At 44.8% G+C, this 20,315-nt stretch overlaps 1 protein-coding gene across 2 annotated transcripts in view; it reads left to right on the forward strand.

Moving 5' to 3' along the window:
- Positions 1-17,255, forward strand: part of TTC24 (tetratricopeptide repeat domain 24) — a 40,569-nt gene extending 23,314 nt beyond the window's left edge. Inside the window, exons 7-12 of one of the 2 annotated variants that reach the window (XM_089657013.1) lie at positions 2,562-2,671; positions 3,568-3,692; positions 6,970-7,084; positions 11,319-11,389; positions 12,908-12,956; positions 15,813-17,255. In XM_089657013.1, coding sequence (XP_089513139.1) covers positions 2,562-2,671; positions 3,568-3,692; positions 6,970-7,084; positions 11,319-11,389; positions 12,908-12,956; positions 15,813-15,915 — 573 coding nt within the window. In that variant the 3' untranslated portion in view covers positions 15,916-17,255. The remainder of the gene's footprint in view (positions 1-2,561; positions 2,672-3,567; positions 3,693-6,969; positions 7,085-11,318; positions 11,390-12,907; positions 12,957-15,812) is intronic. The other variant, XM_089657014.1, reaches the window with a different exon arrangement.
- The last annotated feature ends 3,060 nt before the right edge of the window (positions 17,256-20,315 follow it).

Consider the following 20,315-nt stretch of genomic DNA (forward strand, 5'->3'; position numbering starts at 1 on the left):
GCCAAAGGGTTTGCTCAGCGCTGTACAATAGGGGGGACAATACATGGCACAGTACAACAACAACAAACAATGTACGAGGGGTAAGAGGGCCCTACTCTTACGAGCTTACAATCTAGGAGGGAGGGGGTAAAGGTACAGTAGGAAGTGGCTGAGGGGGATGAAGTGGTGGGAGGAATGAGGGAGGATGGCCGTTAGGTGAGGGTGGGGTAGGCTTCCCTGAAGAGATGGGTTTTGAGGGAGCGCCTGAATGTGAATAGGGAAGGCGACAGTCTGATGGATTGGGGCAGTGAGTTCCAGAGGATGGGGGAGGACCTGGAGAAGTCCTGCAGTCGTGCATGGGAGGAGGAGACCAGGGAGCAGGATAGAAGGAGGTCCTGTGAGGAGCGAAGGGTACGGGTAGGGTGGTACTTGGTGATCAGGTTGGTGAGGTAGTCAGGGGCAGTGTTGTGAACGGCTTTGTAGGTCAGGGTTAGGAGTTTAAATTTGATGCGTTGGGCAATCGGGAGCCAGTGGAGGGAGAGGCAGAGGGGATGGCAGAGGTGGAGCGGGTGGTGAGGTGGATGAGTCTAGCCGCTGAGTTCAGGATGGTCTGGAGCGGGGAGAGCCTGCACTTGGGTAGGCCGGTGAGGAGGGAGTTGCAGTAGTCAAGGCGTGAGATGATGAGGGAGAGTACTAGAAGTTTGGTGGTGTCTGGGGTGAGGAAGGAGCGTATCTTGGCAATGTTGCAAAGATGGAGCCTGCATGTGTTTGTGAGTGATTTGACATGTGGTTGGAGGGAGAGGTTCGCGTCAAGAATGACGCCAAGGACTTTGGCTTGCGGGGCGGGAATGATAGTGGAGTTGCTGGTGATGATGGATAGGATGGGGGGGGGGGGGGGTGTTGGCAGGGGGAAAGATGAGGAGCTCGGTTTTGGAGAGGTTGAGCTTGAGGAAATGTAGCGACATCCAGTCTGAGATGTCATTTAGGAGGTGAGTGATGCGGGCGGAGATAGTGGGGGTGAGGTGAGGGGTGGAGAGGTAGATTTGGGTGTCGTCAGCATAGAGGTGATAGTTGAAGCCGTGAGAACTAAATTGGTATCATTTTTTGGACATGAATAGAGCTTTCTTTTGATGGGATTTATTCACCACGGGGGGGGGGGGGGGGGGGTTATTTTTTGCTAAACAAACAAAAAAAGACCGAAAATTTTGAAACAAAAAAGTTTCTGTTAAAATGTCTTGTAAATAAATGATTTTTCTCCTTCACTGATGTGCGCTGATAGGCGGCACTGATAGGCGTCACTGATTGGCTTTGATGAGGAGGCACAGATAGGTGGCACTGATGGGCACTGATAGGCAGCACTAATGGACACTGATAGGCTGCACTGATTGGCAGTGATGAGGAGGTACTGATAGGCGACACTGATGGGCACTGATAGGCAGCGCTAATGGGCACTGATAGGTTGCACTGATTGGCAGTGAGGAGGAGGCACTGATGGGCACTGATAAGCAGTACTGATGTACACTGATAGGCTGCACTGATTGGCAGTGATGAGGAGGCACTGATAGTCGGCAGTGATGGGCACTGATAGGCAGTACTGATGTACACTGATAGGCTGCACTGATTGGCATTGATGAGGAGGCACTGATAGGCAGCACTGATAGGCAGTACTGTTGGGCATTTATAGGCATTACTAATGGACACTGATAGGCTGCACTGATTGGCAGTGATGAGGAGCCACTGATGGGCACTGATAGGCAGTACTGATGTACACTGATAGGCTGCACTGATTGGCACTGTTGAGGAGGCACTGATAGGCGGCACTGATGGGCACTGAAAGGCAGTACTAATGGGAGGCACTGATGGGCATTTATAGGCAGCACTGATGGACACTGATAGGCTGCACTGATTGGCACTGATGAGGAGGCACTGATAGGCAGTACTGATGGGAGGCACTGATTGGGCATTTATAGGTGGAACTGATGGGCACTGACTGGCATCACTGGTGGGCGCTGATAGGCATCACTGATGGGCACTGAAAGGCATCACTGAGGAGGCACTGATAGCTAGCACTGAAAGCCAGCACAGATGGGCACTGATAGCCAGCACAGATGGCACTGATTGGCACTAAAGACCAGCACAGATGGGCACTGAAAGCAGGAACTAGCATGCTTCCTGTCTCTGTGACACCGTTACAAGGGAGGTGTCACCAAGACAGGAGAGTTTGAACATCAGTAACCTCCTGATCCTTCTTCATTTGATGTGTTTTAGGTGGAGTTGGGCTTTATCTTCTAGATTGCTGGTGTAGACCCTCTGTCAGGTGTTTTTTTGGGGAGTTGCCTAGAAAATAAATGCTTCAAACTCCCCCCACCTTCCCAGCAATAGGAATGTTCCAGTCATTGACAAGCTTCTCTAGTAGTGATCAGGAGCTGGGTGGGCTGGGTCCTGGTCACGTGACCACTGTGATAGCCAATCCCTGTGGTCAGGTGATTGGGCAATCCTTCCCGATTCCCTGGTCATAAACAACCAGTTGGTGGGAAGGGGTTCCAACTGTGATTTGTTGAGAAACATGTTTATCTTTGTAGAGAGGACCCACTGGCCAGATTCTCCGGGGGAACTCCATAAGGCGGTCTACGAGGACTAACCACGAATACGCCAACATAACGCAGATGTTTCCTCCTCAGGAGATCCGACCGTGAGTAGATATTGGGGGAGGTGCTGTACCTTTAAGAGTAGTAGACCCATGTGGATTGAGGAGAGGTTAAACGGCAACTCCTTGGAGATTTGGAGACTGGTGGAAGATCCTATTGTCCTCCTCTTGGCCAGTAGAAGAACGTAGTAGGGTGCACCACCAATGCATGCTCATCTGCACCTTCTAGAGCCTGTAGACTCAGATTCCCATTTGGGAGTGAAAATGAATACCTGGTATGTCTGGGTAGCGGGGGCATGTGATTCACTCCCATTCCTCCCATGTGACAGTCCCGTTGTTTCATGATCCGCTGCTCAGGCAATCAGAGCTGTCACATGGGGCTCCATGATGGTCTCCTTGATGGTCTCCAGCCCTTTGAAAGCCCCAATGGGCCAGGGAGCAATGGAAAAGCACGTGATTCAAAAAAAGGTTTTGCCATGAGTGGACTTTTTTAGAGCCCATCCTTACGAACGTCCACGGCAATATCCCTAATGAACACGTTCCTGAAAATGGCTGGAGAATAAATGTAACAACCACCGGCTGGAGGACTTCAGGGTAAGAAAGATGTCACCAGCACACCAAAGAACTCCATAAAAGGGTTCAACGCTTCGTTGATTGATCAAATCACAGCAGATGATGGCGATGTTTAGGAGACCACATTCTGGCGTGATGTGATCAATGAATGAAGAATTTGACCCTTTTATGGAGTTCCCTGGTGTGCTGGTGACCCATTTCTTGCCCTATCCCTACGAATCCCACCAACCAAGGCCCAAAACATTCACCAAGGCAGTTCACCGACAGGAACTCCAACGTAGGTGAAGATAACTTGAAAAGAGTATAATTGGAGTTTTCCTGAGCCCTCCGAAATCCAGACTTGTCTCTCTGATTGACTTTTCCTTTAGGACTTGGAGGAAATCTCAGCATGTATCTCGTTCTGCTCAACCGGCGGAAGAACTGTATGCAACTATGAAGACCAGAGAGACTACAAGACTCAACGGGCAGCCATCTTTGAAGAGTAAGGTGTCAGGTGGGTGATTGCTTTTTTTTACGATTCCCTTGTATTCTCTCCCTGTCAGAACAGGTTTGTTATGCCGTAAAGTCCCAAAAGATCCTATCACCTGCCTGAGCTCACTGCTGATTGCAGACACTCATAGAACCTTCGGTACCTACCAGGGGCGGACTGACCATCTGGAAACTTGGGCACTGCCCGAGGGCCCGGGATCAGTAGGGGGCCCCATGAGATGCCCCTGCTACCTTTTTCATAGGCTTTTTTGAGTTTGGGCAAGGACACAGGGGCCCCATGGTCCCCTATTGCCCGGGAGCCCCATGAGTTGTCAGTCCGCCCCTGCTTCTGTACCTACCAGGGGCGGACTGACAACTCATGGGGCCCCCGAGCAATAAGAGATAATGGAACTTCCTGTGTCTCTGCCTACACTCAAGCCAAAGCCACACCCACACAACACCCCACCTACAAAGGGCATTAAAAATAATGTATAAAATAATAAAACAACATCGTGGGTTCCCCCCTCCATTCATACCAAGCCCTTCGGGACTGGTATGGGTTTTAAGGGGAACCCCCATGCCACAATTCTTTTAAAAATGGCATGGGGTCCCCCCCAAGATCAATACTAGACGCTTATCTGAGCATGCAGCCAGCAGGTCAGGAAAGGCCCCCCCCAAAGCACCTTGTCCCCATGTTGATGGTTGAGGGCCTCTTCCCCACAACCCTGGGAGGCGGTTGTGGGGGTCTGCAGGCGGAGGGGGGGTTCCCGCCCTCCCCCCCCCATATGAATGAGTATGGGGTGCATGGTACCGCTACCCATTCACAAAAAAAAGTGTGAAAAAAGAAAGAGTAAAACAGAGCAAAATAGAACAGAAAATAAAGGAACATAATAGAATCAATTAGAATAGAATAGAATAAAAAAGATTAGAATAGAAAAGATTAGAATAGAATAAAATAGAAAATCAAAGAATAGAATAGAAAAGATTAGAATATAAAATCAAAGACTAGAATAGAAAATAATAAAGTAAAACAGCAAAATAGAACAGAAAATAAAGTAACAGAATAGAATCAATTAGAACCGAATAGAATAGAAAAGATTAGAATAGAAAATAATAGAAAATCAAAGAATAAGATAGAAAAGATTAGAATAGACAATCAAAGATTAGAATAGAAAATAATAGAGTAAAACAAAGCAAAATAGAACTGAAAATAAAGGAACAGAATAGAATAGAAAGGATTAGAATAGAATAGAAAATATTAGAATAGAAAAGAATGAAATATCAAAGAATAGAATAGAAAATATTAGAACAGAAAATCAAAAACTAGAATAGAAAATCATAGAGTAAAACAGAACAAAACAAAATATAAAGGAATAGGAAAGAATAGAATCAATTAGAATAGAATAGAAAAGATTAAAATAGAAAATCAAAGAATAGAATAGAACATAATAGAGTATAACAGAGCAAACTAGAACAGAAAATAAAGGAGCAGAATATAATCAATTAGAATAGAATAGAATAAAAAAGATTAGAATAGAAAATATTAGAATATAAAAGAATAAAAACTCAAAGAATAGAATAGAAAATCAAAGACCAGGATAGAAGATAATAGAGTAAAACAGAGCAAAATAGAACAGAAAATAAAGGAACAGAATAGAATCAATTAGAATAGAATAGAATAGAAATTATTGGAATAGAAAAGATTAGAATAGAAAAGAATAGAAAAGACTAGAATAGAAAATAATTGAGTAAAATAGAGCAAAATAGAACAGAATATAATCAATTAGAATAGAATAGAATAGAAAATAGAAAATCAAAGAATAGAATAGAAAATATTAGAATAGAGGATCATAGAATAGAATAGAAAAACAATAGAATAGAATATAACTGCCTTCTGAAATTCGAATTTAGAATAGAATGAATTTGAAAAGAATACATTAGAATAGAATATAAAAAAAAAACAGAAAAGAATAGAAAAGACTAAAATACTTTACAAATAATTGTGAGCTGCGCTATGGTGATGTGAGTCGTGATCAACAAAGGCACTGTGAAAATTCTGCTGAAATTTGCAGTATGGTCACGCAGCTCTTCACATAGCCCATACACCATCAAAAACACACCTGGATTGTGGATGATGGATTATAATATTAGAATTATTATCGAATCCGTTGGAATTATTTTCGAGTGTGGTTGAATTCCAATAAACTAAACTAACTCTGAAAAACTAATTTAACTAATCAAACAAACGAAATGCAAGAAAATGAATTTTTTCACTTTGCACATGTTTGATGCTTGGCTAGTGAGGTTGCCGTTTCTACTCGGATAAGGAGAGAATAATAACTATGTTGAAAATCGGAGTATCCCTTTAAGACTTATTGTAGTATCCCTTTAAGACATATTGGAGTATCCCTTGAAGACCTATTGGAGTATCCCTATCCCTGTAAGACCTATTGGAGTATCCCTATCCCTGTAAGACCTATTGGAGTATCCCTTTAAGACCTATTGAATTATCCCTTTAAGACCTATTGGAGTATCCCTTGAAGACCTATTGGAGTATCCCTTTAAGACCTATTGAAGTATCCCTTTAAGACCTATTGGAGTATCCCTTGAAGACCTATTGGAGTATTCCTTTAAGACCTATTGGAGCATCCCTTTAAGACCTATTGGAGTATCCCTGTAAGACCTATTGGAGTATCCCTGTAAGACCTATTGGAGTATCCCTTTAAGACCTATTGGAGTATCTCTTGAAGACCTATTGGAGTATCCCTTTAAGACCTATTAAAGTATCACTTTAAGACTTATTGGAGTATCCCCTGAAGACCTATTGGAGTATTCCTTTAAGACCTATTGGAGTATTCCTTTAAGACCTATTGGAGCATCCCTTTAAGACCTATTAAAGTATCACTTTAAGACCTATTGGAGTATCCCCTGAAGACCTATTGGAGTATCCCTTTAAGACGTATTGTTCTAGCGGGCGGGCGTGCACCGCAGGACGCAGAAACGCAGGGACAGGTGCGAACAACTTTGCGCCCATCTCATTTTCCTTCAGACACCCGCCCCTCCCCCGCCGCCCCTTAAAGTGTATGTGTAGCTGGGACATCTTTCAAGCAGCAATTTGGAGGAAAAAAAAAATTGCGTAATTGTTATCTTTCGCAGCGAGCCGTCGCATGAATTCACGCCGCACCTGCATTGTGATTTTTTTATTTTGCTTGTCACATGATTCCACACCCCCCCCCCCCCTCCCGGACGGGTGCGGTGTACAATGGGAACAGCTGTTGAGGGTCTTTTGTTTTGTCTTGCAGACATTGGAGGAGAGGAGGAGGAGCCCGACACCCTCACAGTGGTCGCTAATGAGTTTTCCGAAGACTGCGAACAGTCGGACGCGGCCTGCGCCAGGAATTATCCGCATGCCAACAGGTAATTGGGCCAGATGTAGTCGCCCCGCCGCTTCCTAATTATGCAGATGATATTCAATCCGTAGCGCTTTTGTGTGACGATTTCGATGGGCAGCGGAGCTCGAAAGTGAAAAACAATGTTCATCTGATCATAGATGTCCAGGTAGATAAAAATTCATATATATAACCATCTGCAGGGAAATATCCCAAAAGGGACTTAATATAAACTGCATATAATCAATAATGTCCAGGGGCATAGATAAGGGGGGGGATAGGGGGTCCAAACCCCCACAGAGCATCCACGGCCAGTGCTGACAGCCATGCCAGGCAGCCTGTCAGCTCAGAGCGAAGGAGGCTGCTCCTCCCCGGCTACATTCAGATGACCCAGCTGAAGGAGGATCTCTATTTTACTCAATTATCCTGGTCTGGTAAGTGTGGTTTATGCAGGGGGGGGGGAGAGGAGGGGGGGGGGGAGCTTACTTCTTACCCCTGCACTCTGTGTGTTACCCACTCCTGACCCCTTTATTCTGAGTGCTACCCACTCCTGACCCCTGTACTCTGTGTGTTACCCACTCCTGAAACCTATATTCTGCATACTACTCACTCCTGACCCCTGCACTCTGTACATTACACAATCCTGACCCCTGTACTCTGTACATTACCCACTCCTGACCCCTGTACTCTGTACATTACACACACCTGACCCCTGTACTCTGTACATTACACACACCTGACCCCTATACTCTGTACATTACACACTCCAGACCCCTGTACTCTGTACATTACACACACCTGACCCCTGTACGCTGTACATTACACACTCCAGACCCCTGTACTCTGTACATTACACACTCCTGACCCCTGTACTCTGTTACACACTCCTGACCCCTGTACTCTGTACATTACACACTCCTGACCCCTGTACTCTGTACATTACACACTCCTGACCCCTGTACTCTGTTACACACTCCTGACCCCTGTACTCTGTACATTACACACTCCTGACCCCTGTACTCTGTTACACACTCCTGACCCCTGTACTCTGTACATTACACACTCCTGACCCCTGTACTCTGTACATTACCCACTCCTGACCCCTGTACTCTGTACATTACACACTCCTGACCCCTGTACTCTGTACATTACACACTCCTGACCCCTGTACTCTGTACATTAGACACACCTGACCGCTATACTCTGTACATTACACACTCCAGACCCCTGTACTCTGTACATTACACACACCTGACCCCTGTACGCTGTACATTACACACACCTGACCCCTGCACTCTGTACATTACACACTCCTGACCCCTGTATTCTGTACATTACACACACCTGACCCCTGTACTCTGTACATTACACACTCCTGACCCCTGTGCTCTGTACATCACATACTCCTGACCCCTGTACTCGGTACATTACATACTCCTGACCCCTGTACTCTGTACATTACACACTCCTGACCCCTGTGCTCTGTACATCACATACTCCTGACCCCTGTACTCGGTACATTACATACTCCTGACCCCTGTACTCTGTACATTACACACACCTGACCCCTATACTCTGTACATTACACACTCCAGACCCCTGTACTCTGTACATTACACACACCTGACCCCTGTACGCTGTACATTACACACACCTGACCCCTGTACGCTGTACATTACACACACCTGACCCCTGCACTCTGTACATTACACACTCCTGACCCCTGTACTCTGTACATTACCCACTCCTGACCCCTGTACTCTTTACATTACCCACTCCTGATCCCTGTGCTCTGTACATCACATACTCCTGACCCCTGTACTCGGTACATTACATACACCTGACCCCTGTACTCTGTACATTACCCACTCCTGACCCCTGCACTCTGTACATTACACACTCCTGACCCCTGTATTCTGTACATTACACACACCTGACCCCTGTACTCTGTACATTACACACTCCTGACCCCTGTGCTCTGTACATTACCCACTCCTGACCCCTGTGCTCTGTACATTACCCACTCCTGACCCCTGTACTCTGTACATTACACACTCCTGACCCCTGCACTCTGTACATTACACACTCCTGACCCCTGCACTCTGTACATTACACACACCTGACCCCTGTACTCTGTACATTACACACTCCTGACCCCTGTACTCTGTACATTACATATTCCTGACCCCTGTATGCTGTACATTACACACTCCTGACCCCTGTACTCTGTACATTACACACACCTGACCCCTATACTCTGTACATTACACACTCCAGACCCCTGTACTCTGTACATTACACACACCTGACCCCTGTACGCTGTACATTACACACACCTGACCCCTGTACTCTGTACATTACACACTCCTGACCCCTGTACTCTGTACATTACACACTCCTGACCCCTGTACTCTGTACATTACACACTCCTGACCCCTGTACTCTGTTACACACTCCTGACCCCTGTACTCTGTACATTACACACTCCTGACCCCTGTACTCTGTAAATTACACACTCCTGACCCCTGTACTCTGTTACACACTCCTGACCCCTGTACTCTGTACATTACACACTCCTGACCCCTGTACTCTGTTACACACTCCTGACCCCTGTACTCTGTACATTACCCACTCCTGACCCCTGTACTCTGTACATTACACACTCCTGACCCCTGTACTCTGTACATTACACACACCTGACCGCTATACTCTGTACATTACACACTCCAGACCCCTGTACTCTGTACATTACACACACCTGACCCCTGCACGCTGTACATTACACACTCCTGACCCCTGCACTCTGTACATTACACACTCCTGACCCCTGTATTCTGTACATTACACACACCTGACCCCTGTACTCTGTACATTACACACTCCTGACCCCTGTGCTCTGTACATCACATACTCCTGACCCCTGTACTCGGTACATTACATACTCCTGACCCCTGTACTCTGTACATTACACACTCCTGACCCCTGTGCTCTGTACATCACATACTCCTGACCCCTGTACTCGGTACATTACATACTCCTGACCCCTGTACTCTGTACATTACACACTCCTGACCCCTGTACTCTGTACATTACACACACCTGACCCCTATACTCTGTACATTACACACTCCAGACCCCTGTACTCTGTACATTACACACACCTGACCCCTGTACGCTGTACATTACACACACCTGACCCCTGTACGCTGTACATTACACACTCCTGACCCCTGTATTCTGTACATTACACACACCTGACCCCTGTACTCTGTACATTACACACTCCTGACCCCTGTGCTCTGTACATCACATACTCCTGACCCCTGTACTCGGTACATTACATACTCCTGACCCCTGTGCTCTGTACATCACATACTCCTGACCCCTGTACTCGGTACATTACATACTCCTGACCCCTGTACTCTGTACATTACACACTCCTGACCCCTGTACTCTGTACATTACCCACTCCTGACCCCTGTACTCTTTACATTACCCACTCCTGACCCCTGCACTCTGTACATTACATGCTCCTGACCCCTGTACGCTGTACATTACACACTCCTGACCCCTATACTCTGTACATTACACACTCCTGACCCCTGTACTCTGTACATTACACACTCCTGACCCCTGTACTTGCATGAACCTCCCAGAATTGTCTTTGGTCCTGATAATGCCCCCAAAACTTCCATTACCTCCATTCCTCCACCTACACACTCACCCTTCTATCATGGACAACAGGGCCACTTTCTATATATATATCCTTGTCATGTGACCTTCATTCGTGAGTGCAGATGTTGCCGGACAGGACGGAGCCCTCTGGGAGTCTCACTTTTCACGCTGATGAAGTATCCCCATGTAATTTGTTGGCTCTGGAGGCATAGTGCATGTAGCTTTTTGTTCAATCTGTTGAGGTGGTGGTATTGGTAAGTGTGGTTGACAGCCTACCACCTTCCATCCCCACCGCTCTCCGACCACGCACCTACCAAGTGAGCGGGGGCGGACTGACCATTTGGAAACTCGGGCACTGCCCGAGGGCCCAGGGTCAGTAGGGGGCCCCATGAGATGCCCCTGGTACCTTTATCATAGGCTTTTTTGAGTTTGGGCAAGGACACAGGGGCCCCATGATCCCCTATTGCCCGGGGGCCCCATGAGTTGTCAGTCCGCCACTGCAAGTGAGACAACAGTTTTGGGTGGACTCGGTGTCATGGTGGGATCAGTTTATGGCGGTTTATCGATCGTCCCTGTCTCCTTTTCAGCAATCTGAATAACACCTACCTGCAGCCGGACCCTGTCTACCAGAACTGCACGATGAAGAGCACCACCAAAAGTAAGTGAACTGTAGTGCGATCCGTGGACAGACATCTCTCCTTACTCATTGGCTAGAAGAACATCCACAAACCAAGTGGAGCCGATAACATTTGCAATCATCTAACGTGGTCTGGTTGCTGCTGGCAATGTTGTCCTTTGAAACAGGTCCAAGTTTCCCCCTGACAACTTTTCCCATAGTACACCGAGCGGAAAATCTCTCTATATTGTTCCGCAAAGGTTTCCAGGCATGTCAGCTGTCTGTGGTCGGTAAAGGTGGTCTTCAGTCAAACACAGAAATGTTACATTTAATCTGATGCTGGGAACAAAGTCTGCCCAATGAGTAACCATTGACACCGATGATGTAATGTAAGGAGCATTCTTCCCACTGGCCACCAATGCAAGGGGCATTCTTCCCATTGACCACCAATGTAAGGAGCATTCTTCCCACTGGCCACCAATCTAAGGGGAATTTTTCCCATTGACCAGCAATGTAAGGACCACTCTTTACCCTGACCACCAATGTAAGGGTCATTCTTCCCATTGACCACCAATGTAAGGAACACTATTCACACTGGCCACCAATGTAAGGAGCATTCTTCTCATGGACCACCAATGTAAGGAGCAGTCTTCCCACTGGCCACCAATGTAAGGGGCATTTTTCCCATTGACTAGCAATGTAAGGATCACTCTTCACACTGACCACCAATGTAAGGGTCATTCTTCCCATTGACCACCATTGTAAGGAACGCTATTCACACTGACCACCAATGTAAGGGACATTCTTCCCATTGACCACCAATGTAAGGAACACTCTTCACATTGACTACCAATGTAAGGAGCATTCTTTGCATTGACCACCAATGTAAGAGGCATTTTTCCTACTGACCACCAATGTAAGGGTTATTCTTCCCACTGACCACCTATCCAAGTGACATTCTTCCCACTGATGAATAATATAAATATAATATACAGTACATTCTTCCCTCTGACCATCAATGTAAGGAATGTTCTTCTCAATGATCACCAATGTAAGGGACATTCTTCATGCTGACTACCAAATTAAGGGTCAGTCCTCTCACTAGCCACTAATGTAAGGGACATTCTTCCCACTGATCACCAATGTAAGGAGAATTCTTCCAACTGACCACCAATGTAAGGGACACTCTTCACACTGACTACCAATGTAAGGAGCATTCCTCCCACTAACCCCCAATGTAAGGAGACATTCTTCCCATTGACCACCGATGTAAGGAACATTCTTTCCACTGATCAGCAATGTAAGGAACATTCTTTCCACTGATCAGCAATGTAAGGAACATTCTTTCCACTGATCAGCAATGTAAGGAGCATTCTTCCCACTGACCACCAATGTAAGAGACATTCTTCCCACTGACCACCAATGTAAGGAGCATTCTTCCCACTGGCCACCAATGTAAGGAACATTCTTCCAACTGACCACCATTGTAAGGAACATTCTTGCTGCTGACCACCAAAGTATAGGAGGCAATTCTTTAAAGTATTCCACCTTTTTTTTTAGGTATACATGATTATGAAACTCTCAAGCTGAAGACTTTAGAAACAAACAGGTATGAGAACACATATCACACCTCAGTAATAAATACTGAATAAAGATAACCAGTCTCTCTGCCCATTCAGGTCAAATGGCTCTTTTTTAGTGGCCCTTGACGCCCTGTCGGGTTTTTATTGCTGTCTATGACCTAACTGGGGAGATTCAACTACTCTAGTTGCCCCGGGGTCTGGGACAGAAATATGGGAAATTCAATATTTTACAGAACAGGGACAGTGAGAAAATTTCCTTTTTTTAAAGATGACTTCCTGTTGTGTTTTCAGAACAGAAGGTTGAGTGAAATCTTCCAAGTGGGGACAAAGACAGCAATAAAAACCGAGGTACCAGATCTACTATTGATAATATCTAATGTTGAGGAGGACCATCTCATGAATCAAATTCTGCTCAAATATACCAGCGCACCCCCAAGAGGAGGGGGGGGGGGTCCTGAGAAAAAGTCAGACTAAGTAAGAAGTAGTAAGGGCACCACACCAATGGTCAAAGAATCCAAAATGGTATTTATTAGATATCAGTAGAATAAGAAAGTAAACGCATTTGGGGGGTTTAGACCCCTTTATCTTAAGTATTATGTAGCTCAAATATAGCTGGACTTGATTGGATTGTAACAATGGTTGTGTTTATATAGTAAGAACCTGCCAGTGCTGCCACCAACAGTTGAGTCCAACCATGTTTGGGGTTTTATAATACTTAAGCCCTGAGGAAGGAGGGGGTCTCAACCCCGAAAAATGTTGACTTTCCCAGTCTACTGATATCTAACAAATACCACCATTTTGGATTTTTTGGCCATTTGTGTGGCATCTTTACATAGTTGAGCAATAAAAACAATGGTTGTGTTTATATAGTAAGATCCTGCCAGTGCTGCCACCAACAGTTGAGTCCAACCATGCTTGGTGTTACATAATACTTAAGCCCTGATGAAGGGGGTCTCAACCCCAAAAAACGTTGACTATCCCAATCTACTGTTATCTAACAAATACCATTTTGGATTCTTTGGATATTTGTGGGGCATCTTTACATAGTTGAGCGATACAAACAATGGTTGTGTTTATATAGTAAGAACCTGCCAGTGCTGCCAACAACAGTTGAGTCCAACCATGTTTGGGGTTACATAATACTTAAGCCCCAATGAAGGCGGGTCTCAAATCCGAAACACATTGACTTTCCAAGTCTACTAATATCTAACAAATACCATTTTGGATTCTTTTGGCATTTGTGGGGCATCTTTACATAGTTGAGCAATAAAAACCATGGTTGTGTTTATATAGTAAGATGCTGCCACCAACAGTTGAGTCCAACCATATTTGAGGTGACATAATACTTAAGCCCTGAAGAAGGGGGCCTCTACCTCTGAAATGCATTGCTTTCCTATTCTACTGATATCTGACAAATACCATTTTGGATTCTTTGACCATTTGTGGGGCATCCTTACATAGTTGAGCGATACAAACAATGGTTGTAAATATATTCTAAGATGAGCGCTGGATCTGTGCAAACAATGGTTGTGCTTATATAGTAAGATCCAGCCAGTGCTGCTACCAGCAGTTGAGTCCAACCATGTTTGGGGTTACATAATACTTAAGCCCTGATGAAGGGGGTCTCAAACCCAAAACACGTTGCATTCCTAGTCTACTGATATCTAACAAATACCATTTAGGATTCATGGCCATTTGTGTGGCATCCTTATGTAGTTGAGCAATACAAACAATGGTTGTGTTTATATAGTAAGATCCTGCCAGTGCTGCCACCAACAGTTGAGTCCAACCATATTTGAGGTTTCATAATACTTAAGCCCTGATGAAGGGGGTCTCAAACCCGAAACATGTTGACTTTGCTAGTCTAGTAATATCCAACAAATACCATTTTGGATTCTTTGACCATTTGTGTGGCATCTTTACATAGTTGAGCGATAAAAACCATGGTTGTGTTTGTATAGTAAGATCCTGCCAGTGCTTCCACCAACAGTTGAGTCCAACCATGTTTGGTGTTACATAATACTTAAGCCCTAAAGAAGGGGGGGGGGGGTCTCAACCCCGAAAAATGTTGACTTTCCCAGTCTACTGATATCTAACAAATACCACCATTTTGGATTCTTTGGCCATTTGTGTGGCATCCTTACATAGTTGAGCGATACAAACAATGGTTGTGTTTATATAGTAAGATCCTGCCAGTGCTGCCACCAACAGTTGAGTCCAACCATATTTGAGGTTTCATAATACTTAAGCCCTGATGAAGGGGGTCTCAAACCCGAAACATGTTGACTTTCCCAGTCTACTAATATCTAACAAATACCATTTTGGATTCTTTGACCATTTGCGTGGCATCTTTACGTAGTTGAGCGATAAAAACAATGGTTGTGTTTATATAGTAAGATCCTGCCAGTGCTTCCACCAACAGTTGACTTCAACCATATTTGGTGTTACATAATACTTAAGCCCTGATGAAGGCGGTCTCAACCCCGAAAAACGTTGACTTTCCCAGTCTACTAATATCTAACAAATACCATTTTGGATTCTTTGACCATTTGTGTGGCATCCTTACATAGTTGAGCGATACAAACAATGGTTGTGTTTATATAGTAAGATGCTGCCACCAACAGTTGAGTCCAACCATATTTGAGGTTATATAATACTTAAGCCCTGAAGAAGGGGGTCTCAATCCTGAAACACGTTGACTTTCCTGGTCTACTGATGTCTAACAAATACCATTTTGGATTCTTTAACCATTAGTGTGGCCACCTAGTTGAACGATGAAAACCCGACAGAACTTATAACCGTGCAAAAACCAAAACATTAGCTTTGGATGGAGCTCCACTGAGATATTTGTTAATGGCGTCTGAACTGTTATCTTTTTTTAGGAGGGTGAGTGAGCCCCACGGCTGCCTTCACATACCCAGGGTGGACGGTCAAGAACCCTCCAGAAGATTGAGATTTCAGTCCCGGATGTGTCACATCATGTGATATTATGGACACCATGAAACACAATGGACATTAGCGCCACCATCCCGCCAAAAGCATCGGCTGCAGTTTTATATGGAGGACGACCTCATGGATTAACCCATCTTGTTCATCTGGTGACCCGTCACCCGGGGCACCGCCCACTCGTCTCTCTTGCAGTTATTTTATTTACTGCGGACAGGATTCTGATAGGTGGACATATTAACTCGTCCAATCACAGTTCAGTTGAAGATCTGATGCCAGAAACACAATATTCAGCTGTAAATAATTCTACTTATCAAAGCTTTAAATTTTCTCCATTCTTTATTTTCACTTCGTTCGACTTTTCTGCTTTAGGGTCGGGGGTCACCTTGACTGTCACTTAGCTACTTGACCCTTCACCTTTGCTGTGGGAAAGTAGTGGTCTCTCCGCAGAAGTCCCATACACCCTCCCCTGCTGTTTCAGACCTAAAGCTTTGCCATCAGCAGAGATTCCTGTTGATTGGAGAACTCTAACTCTGACTCAGCAAGGGGGCGTGTCAGATCTCTGCAGAGAGACCACTGCTTCCATACATAGAACAAGGGTCCTTCTATAGTTTCACTTGGTGTCACCCTTTTTATTGAGAGGTGGGGGTCATCCTGTCACTAAGATGCTTGACCCCACGCCCTCTGTTTGGGGAAGCAGTGGTCTCTCCGCAGAGGTCCCATACGCCCTCCACTGCTGTTTCAGACCTAAAGCTTTACCATCAGCAGAGATCCCTGTTGATTGGAGAACTCTTACTCTGACTCAGAAAGGGGGCGTGTCAAGATCTCTGCAGAGAGACCACTGCTTCCATAATTAGAACAAGGGTCCTTCTCTGCATTTGCACCCTTCTATAGTTTTACCCTTTTTACTGAGAGTTGGGGGTCATCCTGTCACTAAGATGCTTGACCCCACGCCCTCTGTTTGGGGAAGCAGTGGTCTCTCCGCAGAGGTCCCTTATGCCCTCCCCTGCTGAGTCAGACCTCTAGATTTGTCACCGGCAAAGCTCATGCTCAAGCTCCTGATGATTGGAGAAGTCAGCAAGAGGGCATGTCAGACCTCTGCAGAGAGACCACAGCTTCCTTGCAGAGAACAAGGGTCCCCCCATAGCCAGTGCACACCATCCTTTTTATTCTTTTGTCTCATTTCTACATCCAATACAGACCCTCCTACTGCAAGCCTGATCTAAAATTTCTGCTGGTCTGCATGGGATGATGGCAGTTTAATTTGCGAGTTGCACCTTCAAACGACCACTAGGCTGATGTGTCGGCAATAGCAGACATTGTAAATATGTTATTTGTATATATGGTTTTTAAGGTAAAGAATAAAGGCAACAAGTATTTATGTGACGTCGCGTCAGTTTGTATATCGCTGGTTTTTATTAATATAGAAAATGATAAAGTGCCTGCCCCCCCCGATACCTCATCAATCATATAAATCCTGGTGCCTGCATGGCTCAAAAATCACAAAGGTATGACACAGATCAGCCCCTGCTGCAGCCTAGAATGCATTGTCAGATCCTTGTAATACGCAACATAGTGTATAGAGTGCAGGGGTCAGGTCTATGTAATATACAACATAGTGCATAGAGTGCAGGGTTCAAAACTATGTAATATACAACATAGTGCATAGAGTGCAGGGGTCAGGTCTATGTAATATACAACATAGTGCATAGAGTGCAGGGGTCAGGTCTATGTAATATACAACATAGTGCATAGAGTGCAGGGTTCAAAACTATGTAATATACAACATAGTGCATAGAGTGCAGGGGTCAGGTCTATGTAATATACAACGTAGTGTATAGAGTGCAGGGGTCAGGTCTATGTAATACACAACATAGTGTATAGAGTGCAGGGGTCAGGTCTATGTAATATACAACATAGTGCATAGAGTGCAGGGTTCAAAACTATGTAATATACAACATAGTGCATAGAGTGCAGGGGTCAAAACTATGTAATATACAACATAGTGTATAGAGTGCAGGGGTCAGGTCTATGTAATATACAACATAGTGCATAGAGTGCGGGGTTCAAAACTATGTAATATACACCATAGTGCATAGAGTGCAGGGGTCAGGTCTATGTAATATACAACGTAGTGTATAGCGTGCAGGGGTCAGGTCTATGTAATATACAACGTAGTGTATAGCGTGCAGGGGTCAGGTCTATGTAATATACAACGTAGTGTATAGCGTGCAGGGGTCAGGTCTATGTAATATACAACATAGTGTATAGAGTGCAGGGGTCAGGTCTATGTAATATACACCATAGTGTATAGAGTGCAGGGGTCAGGTCTATGTAATATACAACATAGTGTATAGAGTGCAGGGGTCAGGTCTATGTAATATACACCATAGTGTATAGAGTGCAGGGGTCAGGTCTATATAATATACAACATAGTGTATAGAGTGCAGGGTTCAAAACTATGTAATATACACCATAGTTCATAGAGTGCAGGGGTCAGGTCTATGTAAAACACAACATAGTGTATAGAGTGCAGGGGTCAGGTCTATGTAATATACACCATAGTGTATAGAGTGCAGGGGTCAGGTCTATGTAATATACACCATAGTGTATAGAGTGCAGGGGTCAGGTCTATGTAATATACAACATAGTGTATAGAGTGCAGGGGTCAGGTCTATGTAATATACACCATAGTGCATAGAGTGCAGGGGTCAGGTCTATGTAATATACACCATAGTGTATAGAGTGCAGGGGTCAGGTCTATGTAATATACAACATAGTGTATAGAGTGCAGGGGTCAGGTCTATGTAATATACAACATAGTGTATAGAGTGCAGGGGTCAGGTCTATGTAATATACACCATAGTGTATAGAGTGCAGGGGTCAGGTCTATGTAATATACACCATAGTTCATAGAGTGCAGGGGTCAGGTCTATGTAAAACACAACATGGTGTATAGAGTGCAGGGGTCAGGTCTATGTAATATACACCATAGTGTATAGAGTGCAGGGGTCAGGTCTATGTAATACACAACATAGTGTATAGAGTGCAGGGGTCAGGTCTATGTAATATACACCATAGTGTATAGAGTGCAGGGGTCAGGTCTATGTAATACACAACATAGTGTATAGAGTGCAGGGGTCAGATATACAGTATGTAATATACATAGGCCCGGACTGACCATAGGGCACACTGGGATTTTGCCCAGTAGGTCAGGGCTGCTTGGATAGGAGGGGCGGCCGGGCGGCACATAGGGGACCGTGCATTTCACGGTTCCTCTATGTTCCTCCCGGCCGCCCCTCCTATCCATCTCCTGCAGCCCTCGGCTCCTGTATGCTCTTTACCTCATTTCTTTCCCTCCTTCCTTCTTTCTCTCTTTCTTTCCATCATTCCTTTTTCCTTCCTTCTTTCTTTCTCTATGTCTCTTTCTTTCGCTCTCTGTCACCTGTTTCTCTCCTTTCTTTCTTTCTCTTTCATTCTTTCTTTCCCTCCTTCCTTCTTTCTTTCCATATCTTCCTCTCTCTCCTTTCTTTCTTTCTTTTTTCTTTTCTTTCTCTCTCTCTCTCTCTCTTTCTTTATTTCTCTCCTTCCTTCTTTCTTTCTTTACATCTCTTCCTTTCTTTCTTTTTCTTTCTTTCTTTCTCTCCTTCTTTCTTTTTCTTTCTCTCCTTCCTTCTTTCTTTTTCTTTCTTTTTTTCTTTCTTTCTCTCCTTCCTTCTTTCTTTCTTTCTTTCTCTTTCTTTCTTTCTTTTTTTTCTCTCCTTCCTTCTTTCTTTCTTTCCATCTCTTCCTTTCTCTCCTTTCTTTCCATCTCTTTCTTTCTTTCTTTCTCTCTCTCTCTCCTTCCTTCTTTCTTTCTCTCTTTCTTTCTTTCTCTCCTTCCTTCTTTTTCTTTCTTTCTTTCTCTCCTTCCTTCTTTCTTTCTTTACATCTCTTCCTTTCTCTCTTTTCTTTTCTTTCTTTCTTTCTTTCTTTCTTTCCAGGAGTATGTATCATAGGGCTCCTTGCATTGCTGGTCAGTGGGTGGAAAAAAATGAATCTGTGCCATTGTGGGAACAAAAGACCTGTGGGCAACGGCGGGGAGGGGGATCATAAGGAAGGATCAACAAAAACCTCTCTGCCCCCCCCCGTACCTGAACAATGTATATACATAATTATCTGGGTGCCTCATCCCTCTCCAGTCCCAGGCTATCATGTGGAAAGCCTCTTGGCCGTTCTGTTCTCCTGGAGGAGGGATGGTGGTCCGGGCTAATTGGCCTAGTTAGAAAATGAGGGTGATTTTCTGAGCCGCAGAACATAATCATTTGTAAAACAAGTGCAAACCATCCATGGTACTAATGTGGGCCCAGAAATGAAAGACGGATACTTAGAGGAGAGGCAATTTCCTCTGGAGTGGCCTTGCTATGCGCTATTATTGTTGATTGCGGGTTTTTATACCA

This window comes from Staurois parvus, unplaced genomic scaffold (genome assembly GCF_062004578.1).
Source record: "Staurois parvus isolate SC_StPar_1 unplaced genomic scaffold, SC_StPar_1.0 ptg000956l, whole genome shotgun sequence".
Taxonomy (NCBI): Eukaryota; Metazoa; Chordata; class Amphibia; order Anura; family Ranidae; genus Staurois; species Staurois parvus.